Here is a 23,322-nt window from a genome sequence, read left to right as displayed (position 1 = left end):
CGAGCCGTGGATTGCAACACCTCTGTGAAGCTTCTTTTTTTCTTCACCGCTTCATTACTTTGGTTCACATAAGGTTGAATGAATCTCATGGCTATTTGCAGCTCAGACTCAAGTTTACTCCACCCTTTCTGGTTTTTTCCTTCCGGCACCATTACTGCCCTGCGCTTTTCCCTCCCCTCACATTCTTCAATCACCAAAAAGCTGCCATACCTATTAGAACATTTCTGAGCTAGAAATCGAGGATATCCCGACTTAGACTAATCTCTGAACACCCTAGAATCCTTCACTGAAACCAACTCCTCAAAGATGTGCAGAAGCCACATTGCTTCACTACTTGCCAACCTTATAGACCTCACTAGACCCCTGCTTCTCTCCTGGAACAACAAACCAGTATCACCATCCTTCACCATCATCTGAAAATCCTTAGCTTCCACCGACCAGCTTCTTAATAAACCCATCTCTCTACCACCACCAGCCCACCGGAGACAAGAAAACACTCCTCACACACCTCCTCCGTGAAGGAAAAGAAGAGAGAGAAGAGAGCTTTTTTTGTTTGTCTGCTTGAGGAAAGGTCACTGCTCTTATCGTCTATGTAGATGATATTATGATGATATATGAAACTTATAAAATTGAATTTGAAATAAAAAGACTTGGATAGTTTGAAGTATTTTCTAGGCGTTGAGGTGGCAAAGTTGAAACATGGTATATATATATCTCCCAACGACAATATATCCTTGATCTTTTCTAAGAAACAAGGATGCTCAGATGTAAAACAATTGATAATCCGGTGGAGGTGAATGTTAGGTTGGGTGAAATTAGTGAGAGTTTTGAGAATTTTAAGAAGATCTCAAATCAAATGGTAAAATTTTCGGCACGAATGAGGAACTTGGACACAATTAGCATAATTGGCTGCTATCTTAATAAATTTAGATCTTGGATCTGAAATGTGGAACCCTTGCAGTTTTAAAACTTTAATCCTAGTGATTCCAACATTTTCTTTTGTTTCCTTTTTTCCCAGTTAAAAAGGCACAACATAGAGAAGTAACATGAAATAATTATGGATTATGAAGTTCTTCGGCGAAAGAGGCTATAATTACTGTAAGTCTAACTATAGACTACCTTAGAGCATCTATCTACTAATTAAGCTACTGATATAAGTTGCAAATGAGCCTATGACCATTTTACATGACTGCTTGTTATTGCTACATCCTATTATGCTCAAAAGTTGCTTATTGTGCTTGGAAACTAGTTTATCTTAAAATCTTATTTTGGATTTAGCTCAAGAAGAAAATCTATCTCTTCCTCACCCCACTATCTATGCATCTTCTCTGTCTATTTGAATTTTACAAGCATGTCTTTAATTGGTAATTGTGCTCTGTTCGTGTTAAAAAAAATGAATTTTTTAGGGTCTTCTATTATTGGTTGCATAGTTCATTGCTGCATGGCCTATAGTGTCTCTTGTAGTTGGTTATTTACCTGCCTTTCTTGTTGCAGGAGCCAGTTGAGGTTTCTGGGCTTCAGAAGGAAATTGTGCAAATTTGTGCTGGTTATCATCACTCTTGTGCTATTACAGGTATGCAGTGAGGAATGTACTCCTTGTGGAACTTGGTGAATGTTCATTTGCTTGTAAATGATGCATTGAAAACTTTTATTTTGAAATATTTTTCTATTTCCCACAGGTATATCATATATTTGACAGTAGAAAAGTAACTGCCAAAGGTGTCATATTTTACAGATGAAAATAGAGCATAAGTCCAAATTTATAGTTGCCTCGATTATGCTACTAAAAGCAATATTCTCCAATTATAATAAAACGAGAACTCATCTAAAAGTTTTGTCTACTTTGTGTTTACGGCCAAAAATAACCGAAAACCCTATAAAAAAAAAGGGCTTTGTCTGTCAATTTGACGTCAGCACTTCTACAATTAATGTTAGTGGCTGTATGAAGAAAACTTTTGAGTTATCCGGTTTTAATAGCATATGTCTCACTTTGATACCGTGTGTGTGTGTGTGTGTGTATATATGAGAGAGAGAGAGAGATAGAGAGAAAACCCATCAACATCCTGATCACAATGAAGTTATGTATTTGACCTAATTATGTAATTGCAATATGAAAGACTTACATAACAATGCATTATGAGTATATTGTGGGCATCATTGACGCATAAAGGTAGGCTGATTGGTATTCTAGATATAAGACCTTTTAGAGAATTTATCTGATATAAAGGAATCTTTTGTAGCATATGCTTTTGAAATTGTGATTTTCCTAAATGAATGAAGCTGCAATATAACGTTAGATGGCAAAATAGAGTGCCTATGGCCATCTTTTATGAGAAACGTTGATGGTTTGAAGCTCTAGTAAGGATTAGGCAACTTAGTTACAAAAGATGCTTGAAGCTATCAAACATTTTTAGTTCTCTTTTTGTTGCATTAGCCCATCTTGGATGCATCCATTTTTTCTTTAGAACAATAATAGTTGAGATGTTCACCTCTCTTCAGAGCATCAACAATTAAGCTGTTCACCTTTTCCCAGCAAGGATACTAAGCTGCTTATCATTATCATCAGTTTCTTAGAAGGAACTTGGGTATGTTATCTGTTTAATTGAAGATCCTTATTGTTGATGAATTTTGAAGGGGTTACCTGTTTTCTTCTCTTAGAATCAGTAACTATCCTTGCTTCTTCATTCTCCTCAAGGTTTAGCTAGGGTTGAGGAGTTTGTTGCCTCTTCCTCATATTGAAATGTTAGTATGAGGGTTCAGTGATGAATTATTTCTATTAAGCCCTTTTATCAGTTCAGTTTCAGAGCAGGTTGTAAGAGTGTTTTTTATTCAAGATGCGTTTAATAACTTATAACCTTGATGTTTGTAATGTATAAAAATTTGAGTTTGTTTTAATTTCTACTGCATCCCCTTTTGCATATAAAGAGACTTTGTATATGATTTTGCATTTTGTAGCTAAATATTGATCCATGAAATTCTATGTTTAAAACTTTGATTTATATATTTTTTTCTGGTTAGCTGTTAATTGATCTCAGTATATTTTTTTCTGGTTAACTGTTAATTGATCTCAGGTAAGCTCAAGGTGCAAATCATTCTTTACTTTGACCTGCATATCTGAAATTGTTGAACATTTTGTTAGAGTCAAACTTACCCCATTAGAGCAAAAACTGCATTTAAGCAGTCTTTTGTCACGGATTTTGCATTTAATGACCAGGAATGTATCTGGATTAGTAAAATTATGGAGTCAATCATCTTTTTCTTGGGTTCCTTTTCTTTTTTTAGTATCTTTTGTAAGTAAGTGCATTCTTCTTTTCCATTTCTTGTAGTGGATGGAGAACTCTACATGTGGGGAAAAAACTCGAATGGGCAACTTGGCCTTGGAAAAAGTAACATCTAAACCTCTACTTTTCTGGTATAGTTGATATAATTTAACTGCTGAACTTGCCATCTTATATTTCATTATTAAGCACATATATTCTTTGCTGCAGTAGTTGTTTAGGTACTTAGTAAACAACTGGTATTTGTTTGAATTAATGCATATGTTGCATTGTTATGCAGGGGCACCAAAAGTAGTTCCTCTGCCAACTAAAGTAGAATGCTTGAATGGAGTCACCATTAAGATGGCAGCTCTAGGTTCAGAGCACTCGGTGGCTGTTACCGGTAGGAAACTGGAAAGACTTGTAGAAATTTAGATCATCTTTTAAGACCTGTTTCGCTGTCAGGAATGAAAATTGGGGATTGGATCACTATTTTTAGAATTCTGATTCCCAAGTTGTGATTCCTATTACATTGTGTTGGTATGGCAAGGTCAAATAATGTGAATGTACATTTGTTTGTTTTTGGTCACAGTTGGAAACCATTGCTAGGGTTTTGTGTACTGATATTGGGTTTAGGTTTAGAAGGAAAAAGGAGAAAGAGGATGTTCCAATCCCTTTATACTTGGGTGGTAGTGTAGAATAGTTTGTCTGTTGCTGCTAGTTTTTCTAAAGTTTTGGATAATATGAGAAAGAAAAGAGTCATAGTGGTGGAATGGTGTTGCATGTGTAGGGGAAGTGGCGAATCTTGATTATCTTTTACTCTATTGCGAAGTGGCAAGAGAATTATGGAGGGTCAATTTTTACCCTATTTGGAGTCCATTGGGTTATACCTGCAAGGGTAATACTAGTGTTAGATTGTTGGTGAGGTCAGGTGGGTAGATGCTTGTTTCTAGATGTGTGTAAGATAGTCCTGTTGTGCTTAATGTGGAGTATGTGGAAAGAGCGGAATGTTATGTTTTGAAGATCGTGAGAAGAAAAGGGAAAAGCTCACGAACTGTAACACCCCGGTCCCATATTGGAAAGATGAGAAATAATCCACATAGAGTAGGTGGGTTATAAAGATAGTCATGAGTGTTTAAGTCCCACATTGCCTAGTTACTAGGTGAAACTTGGCTTTCTAATGAATTTTAGGGAAACTCCAAATTGACTAGTTCTTTTGGGGTGATAGCACAGTTGTGACTAGCGCTTTTATCTGGGTCGTTAGAGCCACCTAGTAACACCAGGTCATGTGATATTGGTGCACTACATGACATGACCCTGATGAGGATGTCAAGAATTTAAGAGGGGGAGTTTGTAAGACCCCGGTTCCATATTGGGAAGATGAGAAATAGCACACCTAAAGTGGGTGGTTTATAAAGATAGTCATGAGTGCTTAAGTTCCACATTGCCTAGTTATTATGTGAAACTGAGCTTTATAATGAATTCTAGGGAAGCTCCAAATTAATTAGTCATTTTGGGGTAATAGAGCAAATGTAGCTAGCGTTTTTCGCTGAGTCGCTACACGAACACCCTGGTCAAATCGCTTTTGAGTTAAACTGTGGTGTATAATATCTCTCGATTTTCTAACTATTCTGAATTTGGGGTTTTTTGTTATTCTTTTATCATGTATGGGGACTTTTTTTCGTATATGTCATGTGTACTAAGGTTGTGCTCCTCTGCACTCATAAATGAAATGAATTATTTATCCAAAGAAAAAGTTTTTCTAAATTTTTGGAGTTTTTTATTTTTTTATTTTTATTTATTTTTATTGAAGTTTAGGCTTTATCTTTGTATACTTCTTGTGTATTAGGGCTATGCCCCTTTGCCCTTTTAATGAATTTGCATTACTTATTAAAAAAAGGGGTAGAGTGAGATCCTCTATCTCTCTGCCCCTCGTGTCTTTTATATTTAGTTTCTGAAAGCTATAGAATTGCTCCGCTCACTCATAACAAAGTACCATTGCTGCCTCACGTACAATCTTTGCTACGAGTCAAAAACAATTGAACAACTCCATGAGTTAAAATGTAAATAGGCATTTCATCAAGCAATATGGATTTTTGAGAAAGTTGCAGGAGATTTGGATTTTTATGGAGCTTGGTTTTTTGTCTATTGATCACCTTCTTCTTCACTGTGAGATTTATGGAGCTCGGTATGTAATTTGTCTGTTGTGAATTGGGTTATGCCTAGAAGGGTGAGAGAGTTGAGGAGGTTAGATGGGAAGCGCTATGACATTTTGGAAGTTTGGAGGTTAGCTTCTTTATGTCTAATTTGGTGTATTTGGAGAGAGTGGAATGCATGGAGCTTGGAATGTAGAGAGACTTCAGTGGTGGAGCTGAAAAAGATAAGATTCAACCCTCTTTACACATGGATAGCAGCTCATGAGTCTGCTGTTTGTTTTTCTGTTTTTTGTTTGGTCTAGTTTTTCTGACCTTTTGAATCTTCGTTCTTATTTTTGTACTGAATCTTTGTATACTTCATATGTACTAGGGTTGCGCCCCTTTACGCTTTTTCAATGAGATTAAATTACTTATTTAAAATATATATATATATATATATATATATATATATATATATATATATATTTGGAGCTTTTTTGAACAACTCCAGGAAAATCTGAATCAAGATTCCAGCAAACACCAAAATCTGTGTCTGTAGCTATGCCAGAATTAATCCCCCTTCTTGCTCAAAAAGAAATAGAAAATATAGAAGGATAATTACTGGCAAAGAGGTGTGGTGGTGGTGAGGTTGTTGAAGAGTGGCAATGTCCTTGTGAATTATGGTCGACAGTACTGGTTATGGCTGAAGGTTGTTGAAATGGTGATCTTGGGATTTACACAGAGAGAGAGAGGTAAAGAAATGTCTTGGTGCTCAAGAATCTTTCAAGGTGCAAGTCATATGACCTGGCATTAGAGATAGTGGTGTTGGGTAGGGGTGGTGGTGTATTTGGCAGAGGGTTTTGCAGTGGATAGTGGTGGCAATTTTGGCAAATCAGAAGATGGCAGTAATGGGTCCGGCAATGATAGTTTTGGTGAAAATCAGTAATTTTAGCAGTAAAGGGTTGAAGTAGTATGAGAGAAGAGTGAAAAAATAATGTTCTTTTTTCTTTGCTTCCTCATTTTTTCCATTACAACTTTTGGTTTTCATGGGTTTGTGATGCAGAACGCATCCTGAAAATTATGTTTTTTTTTTTTCCTTTTTGAGGTTTTTTCCATCGTAATATGTTATTAAGAATTTTAAAGTCTTTATTTTTAGAAATCCTTAGTCATTGGCGGAGTCTTTATTTGTAGTAATTAGGAATTATTGTTGGTTAAATATTAGGAGTTTTTATTTGTAATAATTATGAATCGTTATTTAATTCGATTAGGGTGTCCTAATAATCATAGCATTAGGAGTTGTAGCCTATTTAAAGGCAACTTTTGGCTTTGTTTCAAAAATTGGTGTTTTGGTGAATAAAATTTCCAGAGATGTGTTTCTCTTGTTATTTCCAACTTTTGGGTATTCCTATTGAATCAATATGTCAATTGTTGATGCCTTTATTGCTGATGTTTTGAGTGAATAAATAGGTAGAGAGAAAGATTTTGTTTTTTGTATTTGTGCGTAAATCAACTTATTCAGGATTTTTATACTTAAGTAAATTGGGATAGGAGTAGATTTCACACATCCAGCGTGGGAGTGGATAGTGTGGGAAAGTGAGATCTCATTTCCTCATTCCTGTACGCATTGAACAAACACAAGCTCATAGTTGTGATTATTTCTTGGTTGCTATTTACAAATAACTTATGCTTGTAGAAATAACATTTATTTTATCTTGGTCATTGTTTATATTCTTCACTAGATGGCGGTGAGGCCTTAAGTTGGGGTTTAGGAGACTCTGGAAGACTTGGGCATGGCCATGAGTCGAGCATTTTAGGGTTCTTCAAAAATACCAGGTTGTATTTTCTTTCTTACTTTCTTCTTGAACAATAGTTTATAAGTGATAGAATATTTATTAGATGATTAAGTAGATCTTTTCCTATCAAGTTAAGCGTTTAGGACAATGGGTTATTTAACATCATATCAAAACTAAAGTCATGAGTCCAAATTTAACTCCATAGCTAATCTTCCATTTCATTAAAAAATTTCATATGTTGTCTGGTTTCACATGTGAACAAGAGTGTTAGAATATTAATTAAATATTACATTCACTCTTTCCTTTTTAAGTTTTTGTAATAGTAAGTGATTTAAAAGTGGTGGTGTGATTTTATTTTTTAAAAAGGAACAAGCAGAACAGCTCAAGTAATTTGGAAGTGTACAAAAGGTGCTTCTAATAGTTGCAATAAATTGAAAAGATCAAGAATACCCATAAGGATATAGAGATATTGCCTAAAGCAATCATAGATTAGATGAAGATCTTAAAAAATTAGCTTAAGCTTATTCAGACAAAGCTTAACACCATGAAAACTCCAACTTTTCCTTTCCTTCTAAGCAGTCCACCTAAAATAAGTGGAACTGCATTTTAAATCTTAAAGTTTGTATATCAATCAAGGCTCCTTTCCAATAAGAATGCAGCTCTGCAACCATTTTAGGCATCAACTAGTGGATCCCAAAAAGTGAAGACACTAGTAATTGAAGATCTATAGCCACTGTGCAATGTAGCGAATGATGATAACATGTCTCACCACTAGTTTTTCACATACAAGACCAACAACGATATTTTTTCCTGTTTCTTGATTAGATTTTAAACTTATAAAATATCTCCCAAAGCAACCTTCTAGATGAACAAAAATAATAAAAAAAGTCACTTTTTTGGTCTCAATTCTATTAGAAAGAAATACTAAACCAGAAGCATAACTTGCTTTCTTTTTTTTCTTTTTTTTTTGATAAGTATCAGTGTCATTAAAAAGCGCAAAGGGGCGCAACCTGTTTACATAGAGAGTTTACAGGGTATATCCCATACAAGGAAGAAAAAGAAGAAAAGAAGTCCAAAAATTCTGTGAAACTAGAAAAAAGGGAACTACTATAGACTGCTATCCATGCATAAAAGGATTTAAGCAAAACAGATTCAAGTTTTTCCACCGTTCTCTCACAATCTTCAAAGTGTCTTGCATTCTGCTCTCTCTAAGTACACCACATTAACCACAAAGGAGCCATCCTCCAAACTTCTAATATTTCTCGTCTTTCTACTTGACCTCTCCAACTATCCAATACCTAAATCACCTTTCTAGGCATAATCCACTCTACCCCAAAAGACAGAAAAACGCAACCCATAACTCTCTTGCTAGTTCACAATGAAGAGGAATATGATCTATAGACTCCCCACTCTTACAGATACAACACTAGTTTACCACTATGATTCCTGTCTTTCTCAAGTTATCCGAAGTTAATATCTTTCCCAAAGCTACTATCCACAAAAAAATTGGAGAATATTTCTAGGGAGGTGGTTTGGAGTCTATGGGATTGTTAACATGTGGATTGGTGCTTTATGGCTTTGAGAGGGGCTTCAAGTGGAGAGCTGTTAAACTGGGATAGGCGGGTGGTGGAGAAGATTGAGGATTATGTGGAGACTTATATACTTGCCTGCACTTTTAGAAATGTTGATGATAATTTTGTTTGGGCGTTTGGGGTGGTGTATGGCCCTAATGATGATGGTGAAAGGAGGTATATGTAGGATGAATTGGTTGGTTTGATGAGTTGGTGGTAGTTGCTGTGGTGTATTGGGGGAGATTTTTAATGTGGTTCGGTTTGAAAAATCAGGTGATTGTAGACATACTTTAGCTATAGGGGATTTTTTCAGATTTCATATTTGAGCAGGGCCTTTTCGATATTCCATTTGTAGGGGGACATTATACTTGGTCAAATAATTGGGAATTGCAAGTGTGGTCTAGAATTATTAGATTCCTTCTATTTCCAGAATGGGAAGAACATTTTCTTGATGTCTCTCATAGGTGATTGCCAAGAATCTTGTCAGGTCATTTTCCTTTGATGTTGGACTGTGGGCCACCAAGAGGAGGGACCAGGTATTTCAAGTGTAAAACATGTTGGTTCAAATCAATTTTGGAAGTATGGAGGTTGGAGGTTGGAGCTTCGAAGATGAGGCTTCAGTGACCGAGTTGCAAAAGCCTGTGATCGACACTTTCTGGACTTGGATATCAGGCCATCATAGTTTGCTTGTTTCTAGTTTTGCAAATTTTTTGAATCTTTGTTCTTCTTTTTCATCTGATTAGGAGTTCTTTTTGTACTCCTTGTGTACTAGGGTTGCACCCCTTTGCGCTCTTTTAATGATAGTGACATTTCTTATAAAATATATATACACAAGGAGTACAAAGGGGCCCGCTACCTCGTTCGAGCACCAATCTACCATCATTCTATCATATTTAGTTTTTACCACCAATCTCCACAAACCCTCCCTTTTAGTAGCATAACGCCATAACCATTTCCCCATGAGAGCTCGGTTAAACTAAACTAGATTTCTAACTCCCTAACCTCCGGAAGACAACTGAGTACAAATCTTCAACCAACTAACTTAATGGAACTTAAATTTGTCATCAACTCCACCCCATAAAAAGTCCCATTGAACTTTCTCAATCCGTTTTTTTTTTTAGTTTCTCACTGGATTATCTCTTCCTCTTCCTTTCCTCTTCAGAGAAAAGAGTGCTATCAACTACTAAAATCTATATAAAATTAACGCTTTTATGTGACACAAGCATATGAAAGAAGCTTGTGTTCCTGCTCCCCTTGCTTAAATTAACCCCCATATCTGACTCCAAAGGTTTCCTTTTTAAAGACTAGCTTTTCAAAGGTCTCCTTTTCAAAGACAAGCTTTCCAATTCAGGTTTGAGTTTTAAATATTCACATTGAGATGTAGCCTAGGCTCCCTTCACAACCCACTTCTGAACTGTATCAAACATCCTACCCTGCGAACACCCCTAAATCTTATAAGACTTCCTTGTCACTTTTTTCAATCATCTTTCGAGGATTTTAATTTCATGGGTAATACAAAACTGTGTAAGCTTGGAAACTGGTAGCTTTACTCCTTCTGCACACAAAGCCTGTCTCCTTAAGTAGCAGTCTTAAAAACATGTTAGTCTTTGACATGGAGGCTCCCTGCACACAAAGCCTGTCTCCTTTGAGGAAGTTTCAATGCTACCCAGCCATACTTCTTTTTAATGTATTAACATATCTTTTTTGTGCAGTGAATACACACCAAGGCTTATCAAGAATCTTGAGGGGATTAAGGTGTTATTTACTTCTTGTAATTTGAATTGCTGATTGATCATATCTGAATCAATGTCATTTTTTTCATTAACAATGGTGGTTAAGTTTCATTTATTGATCGATACATAGGTTAAAAATGTAGCTGCTGGGTTGCTGCATTCAGCATGCATTGATGGTATTTTGTGTGGACTTTATTTTGATCCATTGTTTTCTGTACTGAAGCTTTTGCCTCATTTAAAATCTCCATGTTGTATCCTACGTTTTTCCAAATTTTGCAGAAAATGGCTCTTTGTTTATCTTTGGTGATAGAGCAGTAGATAAAGTGGTAAGTCACATAGTTAGTGTTTAAATTGTTCTTCACCCATAGTTTCTTGAACTCTTCGGTCAGTTTTTAATCATATTTTATTATTTCTCAATGAAATTAATTCAGGGCTTTGCAGAGGTGAAAAATGCAACAGCACGTTCCATGACTAGCAACCTGCCGTATTCAGAAGAAGTTGCATGTGGTGGCTATCACACGTGTGTCCTGACAAGTAATTCATTATTTTCTCAAATTTTAGTAGTTTTAATTTTCTCTAAAATTTTTCATGATCATGTGCTTATAAAGAGCAAGAAACTTTATGAAGGAAAGAAAACTAAAGCTACATGGTGTGGTTTGCCTTTCTTTCTCGTGACCACAAACAATTTATTCAACAGTAACAATGTTTTTTTGATAAGTAAATTTTATATATCAAAAGCGCAGAGGGGCGCAACCCAAGTACACAGGGAGTATACAAGAGAAAACGCCTAATTAGGAGAAGAAAAAAGAACAAGGAAATCAAGATAGCTAATCACTAAAGGAGCAAGCCAAGCTGTTGTCCAAGTGAAAAGCGTGTAGAAGAAAAACGCCTTGAGGTCCTCCAAAGATCTCTCAGAATCCTCAAAGCATCTCGCATTCCTTTCTAACCGTAAACACCATATTATGCAAAGGGGAGCCATTTTCCACACAACGGCACTTCGTGAACGCCCTCCCGACCACCAACAAGCGAACAAATCCACCACCTTTTGAGGCATGACCCATGACAATCCAAATCGGCTAAAGATAGCATCCCATAGAGAGTGAGCAATCTCACAATGGAGAAGAAAATGATCAATCGTTTCCCCATCCAATTTGCACAATCAACATCTATTGATCACAATGAGATTCCTTTTCCTAAGATTATCGATTGTGAGGATCTTCCCTAACACTGCCGTCCGAGTAAAGAAGGCCACTCTCGAGGGTGCCTTGGTGCGCCAAATACTCTTCAATGGGAAATGACTAGCCTCAGTACTAGCCAAGGCATTATAGTGGGATCGAACATCGAATTTCCCTTTACTGGACAGAATCCACCACATTTTATCCTCTCCTAATTCCCTATTCATTTTATGAGAGTATAACAAAGTATAGAACGAGGCTAGCACTTCCAACTCCCAATCATGAATCAACTGAGAAAAGCTAACATTCCATTGAAGAGCTCCCCCCGTGAGATCCAAGTTGTCAACAATAGACGCATCTTTAGCATTAGCAATGGTGTAAAGGTCTGGAAAAACATCCTTAAAACACGCTTCTCCACACCAAACATCATCCCAAAATTTGATTTTGAAACCATCTCCTGGATCAAATCTTGTATGGTTAGACAACATCCGCCACCCCCTACTAATATACCTCCAAAGGCCCATCCCATGAGACCCCGATATATTGACAGAATGCCCCCCCCCCCCCTTGGGACCCATATTTGGCATCCACAACCATTCGCCACCCAGCCCTTCTCTCATGCGCATAACGCCATAGCCACTTCCCTAACAAAGCATGGTTGAACAATCTCAATTTCCTGATCCCTAAACCTCTTTTGGAATTAGGAGAGCAAATCTTATCCCATTTAACCAAATGATATTTGAATTCATCATTTAAACCTCCCAAAGAAAATCAAGTTGGAGTTTCTCTATGCGCTTAGCCACCGAGACAGGAATAGGAAAGAGGGAAAGGAAATAAGTAGGAAGGTTAGAGAGGGTGCTCTTTATAAGAGTAACCCTTCCTCCCTTGGAAAGATATATTCTTTTCCAGCTCGCCAACCTCTGATCAATCTTATGCAAAATGTCATTCCAGATAGATTTTGCCTTAAAGCGAGCACCCAAGGGGAGCCCCAGGTATTTCAAAGGCAATGACTCCGTTTCACAACCCAAGACACTGGCCAATTCTTCCATATTATCCACATCACCTACCGGGACCATCACCTTTAGACCCGAAGCAGCTTCGAAACAAACAAGTAGGGCTTTAAGAGAACGAATTTGATCAAGATTCGCCCCACAAAATACCAACGTGTCATCTGCAAACAAAATATAGGAAATGTTGACCCTCTCCGATAGCCTGTTTCCCACTGAAAAGCCCGAAATGAAGCCACTCTCGGTGGCAGTAGCAATCATCCTACTAAACTCCTCCATAACCATGACAAACAGAAACGGAGACAATGGATCTCCCTGCCTCACCCCTTGAGAGCTACTAAAGAAGCCAGCAGGAGTGCCATTGATCAAAACAGAGAAGCAAGCGGTCGAGATACATTGCTCAATCCAAGAACACCACTTCTCCCCGAATCCACATCTCCTCAATAAAATACAAGAGAAATTTCTAGTCAATATGATCATAAGCCTTCTCTACATCCAATTTACAAAGCAAACCCGGTTCCCCAGAACTGATACGACTATCCAGGCGTCACTTGCTATAAGAACTGAATCCGTAATTTGTCTTCCTTTAATGAACGCCTTCTGACGCTTTGATATCACCCTATCCAACACCCTCCCCATTCTATTAGCAAGAACTTTGGCAATAATCTTATACATCCCACTAATAAGGCTAATAGGGCGAAACTCCTTAAGCTCGGAAGCTCCAGGAATATTTGGAATAAGAGAAATAAAAGTAGCATTAAGGCTTTTTTCGAACTTACCACGAGTATGAAATTCTGAAAAACTACCATAATGTCTTCCTTGATCACTTCCCAACAATCTTGGAAGAAAGCCATTGAGAAACCGTCCGGCCCCGGCGCCTTGACTCTATCCATACCTTTCACTACCTCCAACACTTCCTTTTCCTCAAAAGAACATTCTAGCCGATCAGCCTCTCCCGCTCCCAAACAATCAAAGGTAAGGTTGTCCAACCTAGGCCTCCAATTGCATTGTTCAGCGAATAGAGTCTTGTAGAAATGTACCGCATGATCCCTAATGTTGTCTTGATTAGAAGAAGGAACACCATTAATGGACAAGGATTCAATGGAGTTGTATCTTCTATTAGAGTTGGCAATCCGATGAAAGAGCTTAGTGCACTTATCACCCTCCTTGAGCCAACGAATCCTAGATTTTTGTCTTCAACTAATTTCTTCTTGTAAAAGAGCAATCTCCAATTCCTTAACAATCACCCTTTTTCTATTCTTCTCTTCTTCACCCAATTCTCTCTCTTCCTCCAATCTATCCATGGCCTTCAATTCTTCCGCTTTCTCTTTGCAAATAACATTCACATTTCCAAATTCATTCTCATTCCATCTTATGATATCCATCTTTGACATCTTAAGCTTTCGTGCCAAAATGAAACTCAGAGTGCCAAAAAAATTGTAAGAAGACCACCAAGCTCGCACCTTTTCCACAAAACCATCAGTTTTCAACCACATATTCTCAAATTTGAAAGGCCTCTTACCCCCAATCATACCGTCACAATCAAGCAAGATGGGAAAATGATCCGAGCACAATCTAAGCAAGCTCTTCTGAAGTAGGCTAGGATATTTGGCTTCTCATTCTGGAGAGATTAAAAAACGATCAATCCTAGACCAAGAATAAGAATTGGACCAAGTAAATGTTCCTCTTGCAAGTGGAATGTCCATAAGCCCCTGTTAAGAAATGAAGTCCGAGAACTCTGACATTGCGTTAGTGAACTGTGCTCTCCCCGGTCTTTCACTAGGGAAATGCGTAACACTAAAATCACCTCCAATAACCCATGGCACCTCCCACCAACTAGAAAGGCCAGCCAACTCTTCCCAAAGAAAACGTCTCAAGTAATCCAAATTTGGGCATAAACCCCGCAAAAGCCCATGTAAAATCATCCTCTACGTTCTTGAAGAAACAGGCTGCAACGAAGTCCCCCACATAGACCTCGATCTTCGAAACCACTCTTCTATCCCACATCACCAAAATGCCACTAGAAGCTCCATCAGAAGCAACAAAGCACCAATCGACGTAGGCACAACCGCACAAATTATTCACAAAACTGCTGGAAATCGATTCCATCTTCGTCTCCTGTAAGCAGACACTGTCTACCTTCCATTGTCTAAGCATATTCCTCACCCTCAAGCACTTATTGCCCTCATTCAAACCCCTCACATTCCAAGAAACAATCCTAGGCTTCATGACAGATCTCTAAGAGTTCTTCCCTTAGCCCTCCCCCTAACAACATTACCATCATAATTAATGGAGCATGCAAGGTTATTGAGTTCTCTCATACCTTTCTTCCCCATATTTGAGGCCACACCGATTCCCATTCCTTCATTACTCGCAATAATAGTCGCGAACAGCTTTGAAAGCTTCCTTTCGTGCCCATCACACGAGAGCCCAACATACTGACTAAACTCCTCCACAAGCTTCAGAAATTTATCAGCAGAATTAGGCCCCTTCTTCACCGAAAACCCCTTAGCTGGACAGCACGCCAATGGACTGTGCTCTTCCACCTCATATTCTTCCAATTCTATACCTGTCAAACTCGACTCCCTGAGAATAATAGAATTCTCCATCAAATGAGGAACAATAGACACCTCCATGCTGGCTTTAGGGGATCCACTGTTCCTGTCCTTCTGGTTTTCTAAAGGAACATCCATACAATCTCCCATCATATCTTCCATCCCTTTTGTCAACCCCTCCTCCTCCTCTGCCTCAGTTGAAGAAAAATCCACTATTCTAGTTTCAGTCTCGCAAGCTTTCAAAGATGATGGGCTAGTGGCAATCTTTGCTCTAGATGATTCTACAACCCCAGGATTATCCCCCTCATTGCCGGAATACCCAGGAACAGCCCCTGTCGGCACCACCCGATACTCAGAGACTGCCGGAGTGCCTACCGATGGAGTTTCCAGAAGCTTTGAGTCCCTGTCGCCACCCCCCACCTCACCCGCTTCCTCCAAATGCTTCATCGGCGCCCTCTATTGCCGACCCAGGTGTAACACACCATTCAACATGCCGGTCAGCCCCATACCCACACTGATCGGAGCTTTTCCCAATATGCCCAACTCAGATATTGCCAATGAACCTACCTGAGGTTGACCCATCGTAAAATGATGCTCGGCGACAGACGAGGAAGCTTTTGGGTTGCCTGGTTTGGTCGCCTTTCTCATCCTTTGAAACTGTTTCACTCTTCTCGGCCGTAGTCTCCTATATTTCTTACCAAATCTTTTGAGCCCAGCCCCTACCGATATTGCAATATTGGTTTGCGCAGGCCCAAGTTCCGAAGGCCCATCAACGTATGAAGCCCGTTTGCCCACTCCCAATCTCCTGCTGTAATTTCTCCGACGAATTTCTTAGATTGTCATATTCGCTACCTCCAAATACCACGTATCCATTGTCAAAACATTCCTTCCTTCCAGTACAGCCCTTCGTAATCGCCATCGCATGAGACCAAGCTTTGCTACCCAACAAAACAACTGTCGCCGGAGCTGGGTTGGCCGAAGAACTATATTGCACCGGTGACAGAATGCCGGAAATTCATTGGCATACCTCTGTTTCTCTTCTTCTTCCACCAAATTACCCATATCCTTCTCCTTGCCCTTTGATGTCGCCGGACATCCCACTGAAGACTGGAGAGTGGTTACTGGACCTGATATCGCCGGACAATCCACCGGAGGCTTGAGGATGGTCACTGGACCTGAGCTAACTGGAACAGAGACTTGGCTACACTTCTTCATCTGTAACTCACCTGGACCTGCATTTCCTTCCGACAGCCATTTGGGCACCCTAGCGACAAGTTTAGAAGATGGCCCAAATAATTCCTCATTCGGGCGCAGTGTGGATTGTAGCACCTCAGTATAACTTCTCCTCTTCTTCCTTGCATCGTTTCTTTGAGTCAAATAAGGTTGAAGAAACCTTTTGGCTATTTGCAGTTCAGACTCCGGTTTGTTCCAACCTATCTGATTTTTTCCTTCCGGCACCATGATTGCCTTACGCTTCTCCCTCCCCTCACATTCTTCAATCACCAAAAAGCTGCCAAACCTATTAGAACATTTCTGGGCTAGCACTCGAGGGTACCCTGGTTTAGATTGATCTCTAAAGACCCTTGAATCCTTCACTGAAATCAACTCCTCAAAAATGTGCAACAGCCATACTGCTTCACTACTTCCCAGCCTTATGAACCTCACTAAACCCTTGCTTCTCTCCTTGAATATCAAACTAGTATCACCATCCATCACCATCATCTGAAATTCTTTGGATTCCACCAACCAACTTCTTGATAAACCCATCTCACCACCACCGGCAGCTCGCCTGAGACAAAAAACTATTCCTCCCACACCTTCTCCGGGAAGGAAAAGAAGAGAGAGAAGAGAGCTTTTTTTTTTTGTCTTCTAGCAAGAACCAAAATTCCTTAGTGATTAAAAGAAATATAATATCATACACATGGGATAAATAAGGATAACTTTGCAGCTAATGGATAAACACTATTGCTTCATGGCTAGTTAAAAACAACCCCATTTAACCATACCTTCCCATGTTTCTTTCTTAAATCTAGAAACTCAAATATGTCAACATGCCATGGCTCCAAGTACACAGAAAATGCACCTATAAGCAAGACACAACTATTCTTCAGCCAAGTTGCCTCCCTCCTGATGGGCTTTATTGGCATAATTGCCTATTCAATGGCCTATGAGAGATTTCTTTTACTGAATGTTCCTCAAGGATCTATGTCAGCCCAAAAGAAGATGGGGGCTAGACTGAGAATTCATCAAATCTGCGGATCAATTCATGAAAAATTAATAAAAAATAATAATAAAACTTAATTGTTTGTATATATTAAGTTAATGTCCATCAAGTTTTACTTGGAAAAAATGCAAAATAGTCATTGTCGTTTCACTGACTAGCTCTCTGGGGTTTAAAAATTGAATGAAAACTCCCTGGATGCATTTTCCGTTAGTCAAATGGACGGAATTCGTTAATTTGTCATGTTATATTAAAAAAAAAAATGAAAATTTAAGGAGTGGCCGAACTACTAAGGGAGTGGTTCTCGATGGACGAGACCCAGCTGTGGGTCTCCTCCCATGGTGACACAAAAAATCATAGAATACAGTATAAATTATCTAGAGACATCTATTGAAGATAACTGATATATCATGAAAGGCTTTTATCTCTTCTTGCATCACTTCCCTCCACTTTGGATCACTAAGTGCCTCTTGTAGCTTTTTAGGAATAGACGTAGACGGCAATTTGGACACAAAGGAACGATATGATGATAAAAGATGCTGATAGGACAAAAAAAAAGAACTAAATACAGGATGTTGAGTGCATGATCTAACTCCTTTGGAATGTGCAATAGGAAGATTTATATCATTGACAATAGGTATTGAAGGATTCAGATTAAGGATAGAAGTAGTATTACCTGAGTTAGGATCAAATGTTTGGCAGGTAGTATCAAGGATAATCCTACTTTTCTAGTGTCTGGAGTAAATTTTCAACTCTTCCACAACTAGCGCAAACACTCATTTGTAGGATCAATAGGAGACTCGTTAGTAAGCGGCTATTGTTTGTCTTTTGCTCTAACACAGGAGCAGGTAACAGTCTTGAAAACTCTTCTTCAATTAGACTTTCTCCCTGAAGAGGAGTTTGGGTTGAGGAGAAATATGGTTGTATTTCAGAAAATTTATCATCCATCAAGGAAAAATGTTTGTGTGGTGGGGGGTGATAACATTTATACTCCTTTTGGATAAGATAATAACCTTGAAAGATACCTTTGAGGGCACGATGTTCTTACTTACCCCAAGCTGGATCAATATGGACGAAACACACACAACCAAACACCTTTGGAGCGACACCTTTTGAAGTAAAGAAAGGTGGGGATGACACCTCTAGGGGTGTTTTGAAATCTAAGACACGAGGGCATCCTATTGATGAGATATGCATCAGTGAGTAAGGTGTCCCCCAATAAGATTTGAGAACATGCATATCAAGCATTAAGGATTGAGTTGCCTTTAGAATATGCCGATTCTTCAACTTAGCAACACTGTTCTATTTGGTAGTATTGACACGTGGTTTGATGGATAATGTCATGTTCACGAAAATATGTACCAAGATCACCCAACATATAATCACCTCATTGTCATAATAGAAAATTTTGATAGAGGCAATAAATTGTGTCTGAATCATTTTGTGAAACATCTGAAACAAAGAGAACGCAATAATTTTATCCTTTAACAACTAGTCCCAATTGGTTTGAGAAAAATCATCAATAAAAGAAACAAACCACCTATAACCATATAACAAAACCACTCGAAAAAGACCCCACGCATCACTATGAACAAGAACAAAAGGCTTAGCACTTTTATTGATACCAAGAGAAAATGACACACTATGGTGTTTAGTAACTTCACAACTTTCACACGAAAACTTAGATACATTATTATAAAAAAAAATAATGATGGAAATATGCTTTACAACAACTAAAAAGAAGGATGCCCTAATCGCTGATGCCAAAGCCAAATTCTTGCTATAGAGTCCTCCGCCTGATTAGTGTGATAAGCTTGTTTGAGCCGACCTTGTGTCTTGAGTTGAGAATCCAGGTAGTACAAACCATCCCTCAAGTTACCACTGTCAATCATCCTCCCCGTGACTAGGTCCTGAAAAAACAATAATGAGAATAAAAAATGACTCGAAAATTCAACTCACATGTAATACGAGCAATGGATAATAAAAAAGGCAATGTCATATTGGGTGTGACAAAAATGGAGCCTTTGCCAGATACTGGCGATAGAGAACCATCAGCTACTCTAACCTTTTTTTCTATTGGAATAAGGACCATACAAAGAAAACACGAAAGCTGTGCTAGTCATATGATTTGAGGCATCAGGTCAATGGCCCAAGGATCATCAGAGTGAGTAGTACAGGCAAATTTCAGAGTAGTGGCTAAATTATTTGTATGAGCGAAGGAGGATGTAGTAGTAGATGTTTTAACCAGAGGGTTTGAAGGACAAAGTTTCCTTTGCTATTTAGTGGCGAGCAATTCTAACTAATCAAGATGTAAGCTGGCAAAGTGTTTCTACTTTTTCCCTACTAAAGCCCTCCGTATCAGTTGAAGGAAAACTATAATGCCTTAAAACTCAATTTGATTTGTATGAAGTATTTTATTTTATGATATTATTTAAAACATTTGGCATATCTTTATATACGTGTGTGAGATTTATGCATATGTAGTCCTTAAGTTACATTGAATATGGTTTAGGTGTGTTAATGACATTATCACACAAAAGATCTAAGCCATAATATCTTGTCACTTATATACCGTTCTTCATATTTCGTGATGGAGTTGGACACTCCATTTGATAAGAATATAACATATCAATCATGTTGATGTATCTTGATAATGGAATTGTAGACTTCTAATTGATATGTTGGTGTCGTTACAATCCACTAAACTAGACCACTTGAGTTGTTATTCCTTAAACTATTATCAATTGAATAACGTGAACTCACGACTGCTTATAACATTGGCTCTCAATCCTTAGAGGAATGTAAACTCAATTGTGAGGTGTAAGTCACTTTAATTCATTTAGGAGTGAGATCTTTCATGGTCCAAATTTCGGTGTATTGGGTGATTACATATAGCATTGGGGGAATACTACTCCTTAAGATGGAATCAATCACTTTGATTGTAATCAAAGAGAATGAAATATACTCTTGGAGATAGATTTAATGAGAAATGCTTATTATAAGTCTCAAGTCCGCGCATTTTAGTAAGGCAAGAGAACAAAACCCTAGCCGACTTCTCCTAAGGTATGTGTTCCCCTCTTGCATGTTATTTCATCTTTTGAACAATTTGGTGCTATGTCTACTTGAGGCTTTCTTGGGGATCTTCTGCTATTTTCGATGTGATTAATTCACATACATGTTCCCAACAAATAGATGTCTCTACCATAGAAGTATGATTTGCACGAGGCCTAGTTCATCAACCTGAAAGACCTCCGCGACCTTGGGTAGGATGACCATGAAGTCTCCAACAAGTTTCTCGACTATGTTGAGACCTATACAGTCACAGAGGTCGCATCGGTTTTGTCACCTTTCAAATTGTGTTGAGATGCACTTACTAGAGCATATTGAGACCGTGAACTGGAATGGAGCATTGTGCTGCTATGGCACTCATTTGGACAGATGAAAAACCTTCCTCAGTGATGGAAGAGGATCCTTTCCCAAAATCTGACCGCAAACTGGATCATGCTCAGAGTTTAAACCAACTAAGAACTCATAAATACTTTCCTCTTCAATCATCTTAATCTTGATTGCATCAACTGCACATTCAGTCTGCAAATTCTGATAATGACCCAACTCTTGCCACAAACCACGAAGTTTACGAACATAAGTAGTTACAAACCAGTCACCTTAGATTGTTCCATGTATCCATCACTTCAATTCATAAATTTTTGTTGCATTCCCCATTTTTTTAGTATGTCTGAGTTGTTGCTGAGAAACAAATATCCCTGACTAATCTCTGGTAGCATAGTGCAATAACTAGGACACAATCATCAAATTTTTGGCCTCCCACTTGTCATAAGAAAGATCATCTAAACCAGGTTGTGAGTTTATGACATCTGACTCGCTGCAGACATCTTGAGTTCAGACATCTAACCAAATAGCTCCAATACACAACACTTGGGGGCTTAAGAGAGATTAGAGAGAAGTAAAATGAAAAACTAGATTTCAACCTTAAAAGTTCGAAGGAAAAGCACCAACTCTGGGTGGTTGGTTTTTTTTTTTTTTTTTTTTTTTTGGGTGATAAAAGACTGTCGTTTAGGGGCTTACATGTCTTTTGACAAGCTTCTGAACGACTTCTCATTTTGCCCAAATCGAGATGATATACCATTTGGAGCAATTATGTACGACCTGTCATTTCCATCATACCCAAAACAACTTCTTGTTTTGCACCCCAATTACAACCTGCACGCAACTGCCAGAGATCACACCACTGCTAATAAAATACATCGGTTGTTGTCAAAAACACCCATTGACCTCCAAGGAATTAAATGACACTGGTCTTAACAATAAAAAGCAACGGAAACACTGCTCTTGCTTCTCCAAGCATGAAGCACACTAGATCTCGATCGTTTGCCAGTGGAGCAACTCAAACCTCACCAATCGAAGGTCTTCTGCTCCCGTTCGTCTCATCGGGTTCACTACATACTTGGATCTATGCTTTCTTTTTTTTATAAATAATGTTGTATATATCAAAAAGCATAAGGCGCCCCTATGTACACTGGAAAGTATACACGGGAAAACCAAAGCTAGCCCACAAAATGACCCCCATAAAAGAATCCTAAGACCCAAAGAAGGCCTAAGCCCGCAATTCAGACCTCTTAAACCCCAAATAAGCCCTAAACTCACAAGGCAGTCCTAAACCCGCAAAGCTGTCCTGCCTTTGCCCCGACTAGAGCCACTACCTCTAGCCTCAAAATTAATAGAACATTTCAAATTTTTGAACTCCCTCGGATCTATCCTGACATCAACAACAGTAGGGCTAACGTTAGTTGCTATGCAGAAAATGAATACTTGCAATTGACCCAAAAAGAAATTCCAAAAAATGCTCTGATACCAAGTTGAAAGAAGAAGAGAAGGAATTGAAAGAGGAAAAAAATTGTTTTATTCCATGTCTCAGCTTGATGCGCTTACATTGGTTTAAATGGAAGAAAAATACAAACTTTTATGGAAAGACATTAACAGAGATTACAATCAGAATAAAGTCAAAATAAAAACATAGAGAATAAAATCATAGCACATCAGAAGTTCCATCTTCAACATGCCCAAAACAAGATTGCACGGACAAAGGCAATTTACCTCTCCTATCCTTTGTATACGCATATCGACATGTATATACAGTAATGTCATGTTTCAAGAGCCAAAATTATATTATATAAGTGTTTCATTTGAAAGATCCCGCAGCTCTATTACCTTTTTTTTTTCTTTTTCCTTTTTGTCACCCTTGTCAGTTCTAGATTCTCTACCGCATGCTATATAATATTCAGTATCCTGTCAAATATATGAACTTTGTTCCTTTTTTTATTTCTGTTTTTACTATCTTTTCATAGGAAGTGGGCAACTGTACTCTTGGGGCTCAAATGAAAATGGTTGTCTTGGTATCGGGTATTTTCCACTTATTGAACCTTCATCTTCAGAAATTTGTTTTTACTTACTCTTTGGTCACAATTTTGTTTGTAGAATGCTGATATCTCCAATGGTTATTATTGTCATTAATTTCTCTATCAGTTCTATGGATGTGTTTCATCTCCCTGAAAGAGTTCAAGGTCCTTTCTTGAAGTCTCCTGTTAGCAAGGTTTGTTGCACTCTTTTCCTAAAATATGTTATTATGGTTTACATTACATTTTTTCATAAAAAACAACTTAGAGGGGAATGTTATATTGACCAATGCTTTCTGCCGCTCTCTCTGAATTTTCTCGTGAGTAATAAAAGAGCATAAAATAGAATGAAATATGCCAACACAGTGAATATAAGAACCGAACTAGTGATAGGGAAATATATTGTTCAAATTCTTAATCAGCTTCACATTAATGTCTGATATCTTTGACAATTATGCATT

The 23,322-nt window shown here is 38.2% G+C and overlaps 1 protein-coding gene across 2 annotated transcripts in view; it reads left to right on the top strand.

The window, feature by feature from the left end:
* Positions 1–23,322, top strand: part of RUG1 (Regulator of chromosome condensation (RCC1) family protein) — a 40,234-nt gene that overhangs the window by 10,474 nt on the left and 6,438 nt on the right. Inside the window, exons 3-12 of one of the 2 annotated variants that reach the window (XM_059575606.2) lie at positions 1,495–1,573; positions 3,327–3,386; positions 3,559–3,660; positions 7,132–7,225; positions 10,469–10,511; positions 10,620–10,665; positions 10,769–10,815; positions 10,921–11,023; positions 22,814–22,868; positions 22,992–23,058. In XM_059575606.2, coding sequence (XP_059431589.2) covers positions 1,495–1,573; positions 3,327–3,386; positions 3,559–3,660; positions 7,132–7,225; positions 10,469–10,511; positions 10,620–10,665; positions 10,769–10,815; positions 10,921–11,023; positions 22,814–22,868; positions 22,992–23,058 — 696 coding nt within the window. The remainder of the gene's footprint in view (positions 1–1,494; positions 1,574–3,326; positions 3,387–3,558; positions 3,661–7,131; positions 7,226–10,468; positions 10,512–10,619; positions 10,666–10,768; positions 10,816–10,920; positions 11,024–22,813; positions 22,869–22,991; positions 23,059–23,322) is intronic. The other variant, XM_088511854.1, reaches the window with a different exon arrangement.

Source organism: Corylus avellana, chromosome 11, assembly GCF_965113065.1.
Source record: "Corylus avellana chromosome 11, dhCorAvel1.hap1.2, whole genome shotgun sequence".
NCBI lineage: Eukaryota > Viridiplantae > Streptophyta > Magnoliopsida > Fagales > Betulaceae > Corylus > Corylus avellana.
This window is presented reverse-complemented; position numbering and strand designations above follow the sequence as displayed.